The following is a 12,747-nucleotide window of genomic DNA, read 5'->3' as shown; positions in this document are numbered from 1 at the left end:
GGTGGTGGCAGAGAAGGGGGAAAGAGAGAGAGGTAGGGGCATTCCCCACATATATATATATATATATGTGGAAAATGAGGTAAGGCAGGTAAAGGTGGGAGGTGAGCCAAGTGGATTCTGGGAACATGGTAGCTGTTGTCTTGGCAACAGGTCTGTAGGATCCGCCTATGTGATGTCACAGGTTTCGGAGGTCCTGATGCCAACATTGCTCATACAGAAGTAATTAATGAGGCTGGTGAGATGGCTCAGTTGGTAAAGGCCCTAGCTGCCAAGCTTGGTGACCTGAGACCCATCCCTGGGATCCACACGGTGGGAAGGGAGAACACAGTCCTGCAAATTGTCTATCTATCTATCTATCTATCTATCTATCTATCTATCTATCTATCTATCTAATTTATTTTATGTCCATCAGTGTTTTGCCTGTACGTATGTCTGTGTCGGGGGCGGGGGCGGGGATCTGATCCCCAGGAACTGAAGTAACAGACAGGTGTGAGCTGCCATGTGGTTGCTGGGATTTGAACTCAGGATTTATGGAAGAGCTGTCAGTGCTCTTAACCACCGAGCCATCTCTTCAGCCCTGCAAATTGTCTTCTGACCTCCACATGTGTGCTGTGGCACATGCCCACCCCTCCCCCAATAAGTAGATTGGTAGCAAGTTTTTTTTTTTTTTTCAAAATTTATTTTTGAGTGATTAAGGGCCGAGAGTGTAGCTCGGTAGCACATTGCTGGCCTATCATGTGGGAAGCACTGGGCGAGCTGGACTGGCTCCATGTGCCAGTGACAGGTCGTGTTTTAAAAAATATAGTGGATGGAGTCTGAGGTTGACTTCAATCCTCCACACGCTCATACCCACGTATGCGTGGGCCCTTGTGCATGCATATGCACACAAATTCAAAGAAACAAATGAGATGATGTGGAATTTAAGAAGCCACCATTTTTTTTTTTTTTTAAATGGCTGTTTGATGTCTTTTCCTTCGTGTCCCTCTGGGAATGTCCACAATCCTGCTCCAAACCCGCAGACGTCTAGCTGATCAGTGATATTTCACAGACATCTAAACACGGCCTCAGCACACAAATAAATTGCCTTTGCCTTCTTCCATGATGGAACAATACTCTTTTGTCCGCTCAGCCAGGATGTTTCGTTGGATGGGTGCGGGGAGACCAGTTCTCCATTCACTTGGACTTTGCTGTTTGTTACCGGTGGTCGAAAGAGTTCTGAAAATATAGGATGGAAAAATTCCAGATTGTATACCGGGCAGGCTCTTTTATATCAGAGGGCCATTATACTGACTGGCTCGTTATTTTATGACAGCTTTGGCTAAACTCGTCACGTCTAACAAACAAATTATGCTTTCTCATAGCTAAGTGTATTTGATCAGAGGTGTCTGGGATCCCCTGTGGGCCTCGGAAAGTGTCCCCTCACACCTAGGGCATGATATGGGTAGGGCAACGTTGAGGTCTTGTGTGCCTGTAAGAGGGGAAGCCACAAACCCCAGACCTGAACGGGACGCCTAGGAGCAGGTCTTGGAGCCAGTGAGGACGGGAGGGGGGCAGATAGAAAAGAGCTGTTCAAACTTGAGGGGTATAGAGAGGGACACTGGGAACCAATAGCCCCAACTTCCTCTCTTTCCAACCTTTAAGCTCCAAACAGGCATTCCATTGGTCAATCCAAATGTTAGTCAGACAGCAAGGGCGCCTGGGAGATGTAGTCCACTGAGGTCAGCAGGTGCAGAGCGAATGGGGGAGGGGAACTTAAAAGGGAATAGTCAACACACAGATAATGCTATTGTTTATTTATTTAAGTAGTGTTGGCCTGGGAGGGGAGTTGTGCCCAGAGAGCCTATCCCACTAGTGGGGGTTCCTCAGCAGTTCTGATGGGGTCATGGGGAATTGGCACCTGGCTGAGGCCCGGATCCTGGCTTTGTGGCCCGTTCTTCCTTCCCATTCATCTCAGATTACTGTGGACCAGCATGGAATTTCTCCTCACCCTGCCTTCATCACCTTATGTGCCCTGAGACCTTCTCAGGACCTTAAGAGTCCCCCCTGCGGTGGGACCCTGCACCCATCCCCGCCTGTGCCCTGGGATACCACAAGCCGGGTGGCCTCTGAGCATTCTCAGTGTTTCACACACGTCCTTGTCACAACACGGGAGCTTCATTGCACTGGCACCCACGAGGAAAAGAAGCCACAAAGGTAAACTGGGTGGCCCAGGTCTCTAAGCTTCAAGCAGGCGGACCGGACTCAACACCCAGTCTATCCACACTCAGGGGAAGCGACTGACATTTATCTGCGGTTGATTTGCGAAACGCTGGCAACCACTAGGCGATTTATAAGGTGGTGGCTGCCAGCGTGGGGCAGAAGGAATTGCTGGCTTGGTCCTTGCAGCCAGTCTAGGCAGAGGCTCGGAGGTGGACTTGACGGTGCCCCAGCCTCCCTGAACCTCTCTCTTCCAGGCAGGCGGCTGCCAGGCTGTGATCCTCTCACCCTGGCTCTCCCAGGGTGTTCACACTTCCAGATTAATTCCAAGGCTTGCTCCACTCCTTGCCTGGCAGCTGCGGTGGGCGACGCCGGCCTCTCAAAGGGCATTTTCCTTTTGTTTCAGCTTTGATGTCGAGATGTCTCGAATATCATTATGCGTGGGGCTGAGGACCTGCCGGGCGGGCTTCCCGGGGATTCTCGAACAGTTTATGAATTTCTCCAAGGATCCTGGCTGCTTCTGCTTTCAGGATGGGCTGCCCCAGAAGGGCGTCTGTGTTCTGGTCGTAATTTTCTAACATTGATCCCAGGGAATGGGTGGGGCTGGGAGTCCAGAATCAACCAGGGACCTGCTTAAGTTTCTCTTCATTAATAAAGAAGTGAAAAGCAATTATTTTTTTCACAACAGAATTTAAAATTGTATTGCCTTAGTTCCAAGGACACTTGGTTGCTGTGAAAGTCTGAATTTCCTGGCTTTCGTTGACCACCCATCATAATATCACTTCCTCAAGCTAACTCCATTCAGGGGTAAACACTTAACCGCTTAATTCATTATTGCTGAGTCTGAGCTGGCTGCCGATGTGGCTGGAACGGGAGCCCCCCCCCCCCCCATATCTAATAAGGCTCAGGCTGGCGATGTGCTCGGAACGTGGCTGCAAGAGAGACGGCTGAAATTTATTTTGTGAATAAAGCAATAAGCCGCTAAACAAAGCTAATATGTTTCAGCCGAGACAGAAAGACACGATCATTCAGTATTTATGTAGCAGCCCTGTTCCTCAGTGGGACTGCAAGTTGCCGCCATTAAAATGGTCGGAATTCTTCAGAGACTCAGCTGTATTAAGTCATTTAAAAATATCACAGACTTAAAACAATCTGAATTATTGGATTTTCTCGCTGCTCCTGGGTAAGCATGTTTGCTGTGGCAATTTCCTGCTTGGTCAAAGGTACAGCCTGACTCCTGGAGGACAGAAGAAAAGTTGTGGGTAGGCTCTTTATGTGGTTCCAAACGGCTGAAATGAAACCTGATCTCGATTGTGGGTCTATAGTTCTGACTTTTAAAAAATTTTGACGTAATTTCAGATTCCCTGAAATGTCTGGAAGAAATGTAAACTACGTGCTTTGAGAGACAGGATCTTTAAATGTTAGCAGTGCGAATGGTTCAGGTCTCAGGTTCTGGATAGAGAGGAATAGGTAGGTCTTGTCTTCATTTGCGCTGTATTTGAGATAGCCGCAGACATGGCTTCTCCCCCCTTTTCCCCTCTTAGCCACGTCTGTGTGTGTGTGTGTGTGTGTGTGTTTTAAACAAAAAAACAAAGCTATTTTGCTACACAGGACCCAAGGCAAGGATTCAAATCAGAGAGCTACTGTTAACCTGTTATCTGTTGACTTTGGTCCAAATTTGCTATTGCGTCTAGTTGATGGCCTTTGGAGACAAAGAAAACCCTTGGTTGTCCCTTCTTGTTGCTTTGTCAAATTGCATTGGCTTCCTACAGCTTGGAATATGTGCTTGATCCTCCTGTTTTGAGTAACACTGATATATATATGCACACATACACACACACACATACATACATACACACACATATCAACTCGTTAACTTTGGAGATCCGCCCCCCCCCCCGCCTCGCCGCCCCCCCCCCCCCGCCACTGCCTCTCCATTTGGGACCCTATGATATTTCTTCACAATTAAATTTAGACTCTGCACTTTGGGCAGGAATACCACACAGGCACAAAGTCCTTCTCAATACAGCATCCCCAAAAGTCACACCCCAGCAGTGTGTCCCACAGAGGCAGAGTCAGACATATGTTAAAATATATTGAAGCTCTGTTTGTTAAACGGGTTTGGAAAAGGTCTCACAATCGCTAGGTTCTTCTCTCTCTCTCTCTCTCTCTCTCTCTCTCTCTCAAATTCTTTATTACAGGTTTTTAAAAGAGCAGACTCAAAGACACGGGGGCTGCAAGCCGTACAGAGATTCAAGAAGAAAATGTAGTCATTTAAAAAAAAATCACAACGCATTAGTTATGAAATTTGCCTAAATTCATTTTGCGGAATGAGAGCCGTAATTTGAAGGCAGAGTTATGGAGAGAGGAAATAAAACCACATGTCACGTGCAATTTAATCTGGCAGGGAAATGGGCCACTCGGAATTGCTAACTCGGCCTGATTCGTTTCCTCTCTGGAAAAAGCTCTACTTTTGGTCTGAGGAGTCTTTTCAGCTCCTGCGTTAATGTATTTGCACAGACGTCACACGGAAAAAAAAAATGTATGAGGACAGCAAGAGAAATACTGTATCCTACTTTAAATCACACTGCGGGTTTTAAATGGCTCGACGGATGGCTCGGAGCGCTCACACCTTCCCCTGAAGCATTTAAGAAACAGTTATTTACATTACATTAAAAACTTTAATTGCCTTGAAGCACGTGCTGGGAGACGCAAATATTGGAAAATCATCAAAAATATCCATCATGATTCTCCCTCCTTTACAACTCTTCTAAACTTCATCTTTTTTATAACCCACGGTATTGATCTATTGTCCCAGACCGAGAGTGATGTCAGAAGTCCAAGCTCAGCCATAAAAAGGGAATATAATTTCGGTTGGCCGTCCATAAAAGCTAGTCTTTTGACAGAGATGAGGGGGGGACTAGGCCTCTTCTTTTGGAAGGGAAGTAAGTGGGGGGGGTGATGTGCAATAGGGTGTGGTGTGGGGAGGTGGGCAGGCAAGGAGGGTGACTTCAGGGTCTGGAGGTTTTTTTAGGGTTTTTTTTAGGGGGTACCGAGGCATGATGGGTTTCTGAGTCCCTTCTTTAGGATAACAAGTTGGGAGGGCTCATAGAAAAGAAGAGGGATATGTGAAATACGCCCCCTTTTGGTCCAGGGTCTGAGGAACTGCAAAGGCCGGGACCTCCCCGCCCTGGGTTAAAGATCAAGGAGAAAGCAGAAACGCTATACTCAAAGGGCGTGTGTGTGTGTGTGTGTGTGTGTCCGTCCATGTGCGTTGGCCATGGTAATGATAACATGACACCCTGCCTAGCCCCCATAGTGATGTTAGAGGTCCGGAGCTGCTACAGCGGGCCTTGGAGAACCTCAACTGATCCAAGCAGCTGTTGGGGAAAGGCTGCTTCCGCAAAGGTTTCTCTAAGGACATCCTGCAGCAACATTCACTTCACGCCAGGGACTTGCTTTGGAAAGTTGTGGGGTGCGTTACGCCCACTAAAGAATAACGATCAGAGCCCTACTGTAAAGACGCAAAGCATAGACACACAGGTTCCCCAATAGGACTTCCTTCGGTGCTGTACAGCACCATGCTGGGCGCCCGGAGACTTTCCCACGGCTCCGGGGCGCCCCCTCGCGGCGGTCACCCGCAGCGCAGCGAGCGCGTGGCGCGCGGGGTTGCGAGGGGGGGGGTGGACCTCGGCCGGAGGGTCGCGCGTGTGTGCTCCGTGCTCCCCTCGCGCGAGGCCACGCGAGGAGAGCGGCCGCACGCACTGCAGAGAGCTCACTTTGTTCTTTACGGTCCCCGTCGCCCGCGGCCCCTCCGCGCTCCCGCCGCCCCCCCTGCGCATTGATCCGCGCGCGCGGCGCTGTCGATAAGTTTGCAAGGAGCCAAAGTCAAGTGCGAGCGGCGTGCGCGCAGAGCCGGGCCGCGCTCCCGGGGTCCAGCCCGGGTGTTGGCGGCAGCCGCATCCCCGGCCGCGCGCCCGCCCCCAAGATGGCGGCCGAGGGGGGACCGCGGGGGGCCCGGGGGCCGAGGCCGGCCAGGGCTGTACGGGCGACCAGGGGGCCGCGCGCAAGACGGCGCCTGGACTGGCGGCGGCTGCAGGTGAGCAGACCAGCCCGCCTTTGTTCGCTGCCGCCACGAGCGGCCGCCGGGACGCGGGAGCCGCCGAGGCGGGAGGAGCGCGGGGAACGGGAGGAGCGCGGGGAGCACGGAGAGCGCGCGGGCAACGCGGGGGAGCGGGACGCGGCTGCGCAGCCATCCAGCCGCCGCCGCCGCCGCCGCCTCCTCCACCGGCTGCTGCAGCCAGGACGCTCGGTGCTCCTCCCGGGCCGATCCCTGAGGGTTAGTCTCTGCGTCTTGTTTCTCCCTCTCTCCTCGGTTTTTTATCACCCCCTCCGCCTGCTTTCTCTTCCTCCGCCTGCTTTCTGCCTCCGTCCTTCCCACCTCTGTCTTGACCCCCCCCTCCCGCCTCCCCTCTCCGGTCTTGCTTTTCTTCCCTCGCTTCCCCTCCTCCTGCTTTCTCTCCATCATCTTGATATTCCCCTTCTCTGTCTGCTCCTCCCTCCCCGCCCCTTCCCCTCCATCCCAGTCCCGCGGCCCCGGAGCCCCAGGCCCGAGCGCGCGCAACTTTGCGCACCTGCCGCGGGGCGGAGCAGGTGCGCGGGCTGCAGCCCCTGGGAACTTTTGCACCCGCGCCCCTGGGGCTACCGGTTCTACCTCGCTTGCTCTCGCACCCTGCTCTCTCTGCCTTGGCCCCCCTCGCTCCCCTCTCCTTCTCAGGGGCGACACTCTTGGCAGCCCCAGCACTTTTTCCATGTTCCTGGTGCGCGGGCTCCAGGTGCCTCCAGGTTGGGATGTTTGCTGACCGTCTTTCTGAGGCCCTGGGATGGGCGGGGGGTAGGGGGGGAGATGCGGTGTTACAGTACCCCATTTGGCGACACACTTGGGTGCTCATTACGCCCGCAGAGGCTCCCTGCACCCTGCAGTCGAGCAGAGTCGCGGCAGGTGCTGCGATGGCCTGGGCGGGGAAGCCTTGTGGATAACCACGCTCTGAGAGCATTTTGCTTGGCCAGTGACATTCTCAGAATTCGTGACAACACGTCTGGAGATAAAAAAATAAATAAATAAAACATAAAGGGACCCACTTTCCCTTTTTAATCTGTCCGCAGATCTCGTTAAGTTGCTTCTGATAAGTGGCTCGCTCCAGCCCCCCTCTTCTCTGTCCCCACTCCTCGCTCCCCTCCTCCCTCAAAGCCACCGAGCCGGAGAGAAAATCGGGGCACTCAGGCATGCAGTTAATAACTGCAGGAGCTATGCAATTCCTAGTCCGCGCCCGAGTTGAGGTTACAGTTTGGTGGCCGGCTAAGATGGGCAAGGCTGTGTCCTATGCTAGACGGTTTAAAGGATGCTAAAGTGGCTTTGGAGGTGGGGAGCAGGGGCCGGGAGGGGGCAGAGAGAGAGAGAGTTGGGTAGCCACATTGGGCCTGGCACGAAGGCCAATGGTAATCGTATTCCCTGCTAATGTTTGTAAATGAGACCCGGGCAGGCTGGGGGACAGCGTCTTTATTTATGATTGATGTTCTGTAACATAAGGGATGACAAGAACGCGGCAGACTAGAGGGGAGCAAGCGGCTGGGCTGACGGAAGCTCTTACCCGGGTGCTATTGTTATTCTCCTGGAGAGAATTGCTACGGTGAGCTTTACAGCGGCCCCGTATTTGCCCATAGTCGCCGGAATGCCAGTTAACACGATTCTCATTAGATAACTCGCTTTCCATCCAAGCGCCTGGGCTGCAGGCTTGGTGGGAGAGAGAAAGGGAGAGAGAGGCTGCCCTGGGGCTGAGGCCTGGGTGCGGCTCCCCGCGTTGGTTTCAGAGCTGATTGGGGTGGTTCTGGACGCTCCCTGTCCCCAGTCTTGGTGGGGAGGCTTTTGTGGAGCTGTGGAAGGTCACCCCAGTCTTGGTTCCAGCTGACTCCTGGTGGTCTGCACGCCTTTTGTTAGGGTCTCAGGACACACTGAGATGGAAAAGGAGATTTGAGCTGCAAGGGTGGTGAGTGAGGGTGGTGGACACAGGCCTGTCCAGGTGACAGGGACCAGGAACACCAAGACCGCTCCCCCAACGGGGAACATACAAGGGTGTGTGTGTGTGTGTGTGAACTCATTAAGACAATGGCTGTGTGTCTGGCACAAACAGGCTCCCAGGGAGGGGGGCTCATCTGAATCGATATAAAGAGGAGGGGATGCTCCTCCAGGGAGTTTGAAAAGGCTGCATAGTTCCAGAGCTCAGAGGATTGACTGTGGAAGCTGCGGCATGCATCTTGCCAGGCCCAGGCTGGTGCAGCTGCCCACTCTCCAACCCCGCCTCAGCCTCTCCTGTGATCCCTGGCACAGCGTGCAAAGTCCAGGGTCTTCCGGACATCCATCTCTTAGCCCTTTGCCAGGGACCCTTTCTGGTCCATCCTCTTAGTGACTCCTCCTTCACACTCACTGGTATCTCTTCCTTTCTCCTACTCCATAGAGGAAACTTCCACCTATTGTGAAACACAGGTAGGAACTGTGGGTCTGGGCAGGGCCAGAGCTGGGGGCTCCCTCACCAGAGCCTGGGAGGAACGTGTGACTTGTATCCTGGGTTGTTCAGGTTGGATGGTTTCTTGCAGCTTGATTTCTGAGTCTTAAGATGACCCAGCCAGGAAAAGTGGCCCCGTGGCCCCAGGCTGGACCATACTGCTGACGCTTCCCCGTTTGGGACAAGGAAGGTGACCTTGTGCCAGCTGGGCTCTTGGTTCTCTGGAAGTATATATATTTTAAACTTGGAAGCTGTCCAGTTAGTATTTTTTCCCCCCAGCACATTCTTTGAGTACTGGAAGTAGGTTCTTTGACTAGATGGAAATCAGTCGACAACCCTGGGATTGGGGGCTCAAGGAATGACTCTAAGGGACCTGGGTACCCCTCCCCCCACCATGGCATTCCTCAATCGTCTCCACTTCCCCCCCCCCCCTTCCTGCTGTAGCAGCTCAGGAACGAGAAGAAATAAAATCCCGTCCTGAGTTAATGCTGGTATATTTCATTTGGTTATAGGATGGTTTTACAGTGAACATCACTAATGCGGGCGTAGTTTATGGCTTTTCTCTGTGTTATCGTAGTAACTGGATTCATGGGTTCATGGTTTTTCTTTTCTACTTTCGTTTACCCCCTACTCCATACCCTTTATAAGAGATGTTCTGAGTCCTGGCCCCCACACCATCTTTCCTTTCCCCTCTAAAGAAGAGGAGGCTAAGCTTTTTGGGCATCCGGGTTGAATGAGGGGATTAGGGGTGCTCCTGCCCAGCTGTGTTTTTGGGGGGAGGGACGAGGTGGGGCTGGTGGCCCCTCACAGAAGACTCGGGTAGAAAACCCGGCCATTCCTCAAGGAGGAATTGGCACCACCCTCAGGATGAGCCGGTGTGGGTGGGCTTGCTAAAGGGGTCTTACGGAAACTTCTGGAATGGCTGGAAGCCAGGTGGTGCTTTGATGAAGACTGTTCCGTGCTCAAAGTTCAGGAAAGAGTGTGAATATAATTAAAACATTGTAACCTTGTGATGTTCTGAAGCAGGTAAATTTTACATATCAGCTGCGGTGTGCTTAGGTATCCATTAGAGCCCTTGACAGCTTGACTCACCTAAATGTGCTATCATTTAACAATGTGTCAAAATCCCCCTTTCTACCTGTGACAGCCGTAAATAAGCTATCAGCCTTGTTGGTGATTCCTAACTTTGGAAACTTCCCGACAGCCTGGAATCGCTGTCTGTCGGAATGGGGAGGCAACAGAAAGGGCTTGGTGTGCCACGACAGGCCAGCATGTGTGTGTGTGGGACTAAACGGGGGGGGGGGTACGGGGGGCAGGTATATGGCAATCAGAGGAACCTTCCAGAAACATCTCAAGGTGAAGCCCAAACCCAGGATGCTTTCAGTAAGTCCAGCCGACTGGTTAGCCATCCCATCTGCCTTCCTGGTTTCTGATACCTCAGGGCAGGAGTCCTTCCATCAGAAAGATGGGAAACAGAGGTTGAACTTGTATTTAAGGATCCCAGCCATTGTTTCTGGGCATTACCCCCTCCCTCCAACTCCCTGTTGGAGTGCTGGACATGAACAGAATTGGTCTGCCCTCCACCCCTCAGCTGTGTGTGTGTGTGTGTGTGTGTGTGTGTGTGTGATCTTGGGGTTTCATTTTAGGAGATGAACACTGTTCGAGGAGCCGGCTGAGCACTTTGGTGTCTGGGTGGCCTGCACAAAGCTGGTCTCATGGATACGGGGTGGTGTGTGTGTGTGTGTGGGGGGGGGGATGTCTGCACAGGCACACAAATAAAATAATTGGCTCCCACCATTTCCATCTCCCTTTCTCCTTTTCTTTTAAGGTATCCATTAGAAGAGGGTCCTCTCCTCAAACTTGACATTCTGTGAGGTAACCCTTCTTCCGGCAGATGGTGTCTTACATGTGAGCCACCTTAGGTGCTCTAAATTTGGGCCTGGTTGATGATAGTCGGGGGCTGCCCAGAAACTGTGGGTTTGTGTGCCTTTTTTTGTGCAGGGGGATCAACTGCCAGCTGGTTCCTGGGCACCTGGTGCTGAGACAGGGCCTGGCACAGGTCAGGCTTAGGCGGGGTATGCCTAAGGTACCTTTTTTGTTTTTAATTTTTATTATTATTATTATTTTTACCTATTTAGGTTTTTTTTTTTTTTTTTTTGAGACAGCTGACTAGCCCTGGCTTACCTCAAACTCTGACTCCTGCCTTAGCTTCTCAAGTGCTAGCACCACAGGCAAACCTGTATCAGTCTGCTTTTGACCCTGGCCTTGGAACCTGTGTCTTTTAGGGGTGTAGGGGTGGAGGTCAGCCAGTACCCCAGATCTCCCAGATGATTGAACTTCTGTGTAGGGAGGCTGAGGTAGAGATGGAGGGTGTGGGCTCACGCTGGACCAGTTCTGATGGCTGAGTCCCACCTTGAGCCCTGCTGTGACTGATGTAGTTGGTGACGGTGGGGGCTGTGGACCCATTAAGCAATTATGGTTTGGGAATAAGGAATTCTCAGAATGGAGTTCAGTGTATGCGGAGCCTCCCTGACTCTCTGGCAGTGTTTTGTAAATCGTGAGTGGTATTTTCTTTTTATGTTGCATACACTAAACTTTGAATGCCTCCGTTTCGGCAAATACAATGTGACCTCCCCCACTCCATCTCTCTCCCTCACTCTTCCCCTCCAGCACGCAGAACCTACTCCCACCCTACCCCATGGCCTTGGCACGTGTATTTTCCCTGCCTGGAATGTCTTCCCGACTTTCCATGGCCTCCGTGGTCCCCAGTCTCAATAATCACCATGACTTCCCCATTTTGTGTATGCGCCTGTGTGTGTGTGTGTGTGTGTGTGTGTGTGTGCAGGTTCACGTGGATGTGTGTGGCGGCTGGTGGTTAGCATCAGATGTCTTCCTCAGTTGCCAGCCATCTGATTTTTGAGGCAGGATGTGCGTAGTCAGTGGACATAGCCTAGATTCTCGTGTGTGTGTGTGTGTGTGTGTGTGTGTGTGTGTGTGTGTGTGTATGTGTGTGTGTGTGTGTTCCTGGCTGGCCTGGGACTTGCTCTGTAGACCAGGATGGCTTTGAACTCAGAGATCCACCTGCTTCTGCCTCCCAAGTGCTGGGACTAAAGGCATGCAATACCCCTCTCCCCCACATGCCCTCCCCCAGGCACCCCCGTAAGTGTTTTACTATGCAGAGATATACCCAGGGTTTCTAGGTACCTTGCATTTCCCCAATGTTTGAACTCAGAACTTTCTGGGTGTGGTGGCTCTACACATCCTAAGTAGCAGTGGTCTGCCACCAAATGTGACCACTGTCTTTCACAAAAGGCTCAGGATAATCACATACTTTGAGGTCCCTGGTGTACCCATCTGGAGCCTTAGCCAATGAAAATTGAACAGGCATGGCTGGACGTAGCCACTATGAACAAAGATGTGTGGCTAGCCATTTGTCACAGGTCAATAAAACTTTATTCACACGAGCAGGTAGTGCTAGCCCTGGGTTGGCCTGGAGGCTGAGATGTCTGCCCTATAGGGGATCGAGCCATCCCTGGCTTTTCCCTTTTCAAGTACGAGTGCATGGCCTCTGTTTTAAGATGGAAGCCCGACTATCCAGGATGGTGACAGGTTCCCAACCTGGCTCGGAATTTCATCCTCATCTCACCTGTCAGCTGTGTGACCTTGAGCGGTGACTTAGCCTCTCTGTGCCTTTCTCTCTCTTTCAGTGGGACTGTTAGTATTCTCCTACTACACGGAGTACGGCGGTGTTCAGCAGAGCGTGGGGCGTGCGATCATGCTTTGTAAGTGCCTCGTTCCTTCTTAGGTATTTTTAGAGGGTGTGGGAGCGGCAGCCAGAACCTGCTGGCCTGCCTGCCTGGCTGTCTTAAGGCTTTTTGGGTGTTGCAGTATGTCTTCCCAGTCTCATGCAGACTGCCTGCAGAGGCAACAGAGGTTGTAGCATGGAGCCCTTGTCTGACCACAGATGCATCTGTCTGTCTGTCTGTCT

The 12,747-nt window shown here is 52.1% G+C and overlaps 1 protein-coding gene and 1 long non-coding RNA gene across 15 annotated transcripts in view; both read left to right on the top strand.

Annotated features, from left to right (window-relative positions):
- The first annotated feature begins 1,194 nt into the window (after positions 1–1,194).
- Gm52786 lies at positions 1,195–2,934 on the top strand. The gene is made up of 3 exons (XR_003955780.1): positions 1,195–1,441; positions 1,955–2,193; positions 2,603–2,934. It is a non-coding gene; the product is annotated as a predicted gene, 52786 (long non-coding RNA).
- A 2,961-nt stretch (positions 2,935–5,895) lies between these two features.
- Cux2 (cut-like homeobox 2) overlaps positions 5,896–12,747 on the top strand; it is a 192,454-nt gene continuing 185,602 nt past the window's right edge. For 2 of the 14 annotated variants that reach the window (XM_011248173.2, XM_011248167.2), the window contains exons 1-2: positions 5,896–6,295; positions 12,467–12,541. Coding sequence is in view for 5 of the 14 variants with exons in the window: in XM_011248171.3 (XP_011246473.2) it covers positions 6,185–6,535 (351 nt within the window). In the remaining 9 variants the exon portion in view is untranslated. Of the gene's footprint in view, positions 6,536–7,869; positions 7,887–8,077; positions 8,741–12,466; positions 12,542–12,747 lie in introns of those variants that run through there. The other 12 variants (XM_030254119.1, XM_011248168.3, XM_011248171.3 and 9 more) reach the window with 10 other exon arrangements.

Source organism: Mus musculus, chromosome 5 (genome assembly GCF_000001635.26).
Source record: "Mus musculus strain C57BL/6J chromosome 5, GRCm38.p6 C57BL/6J".
Lineage (NCBI taxonomy): Eukaryota > Metazoa > Chordata > Mammalia > Rodentia > Muridae > Mus > Mus musculus.
The sequence above is the reverse complement of the archived record's forward strand: the minus strand, read 5'-3'. Positions and strand labels throughout refer to the sequence as shown.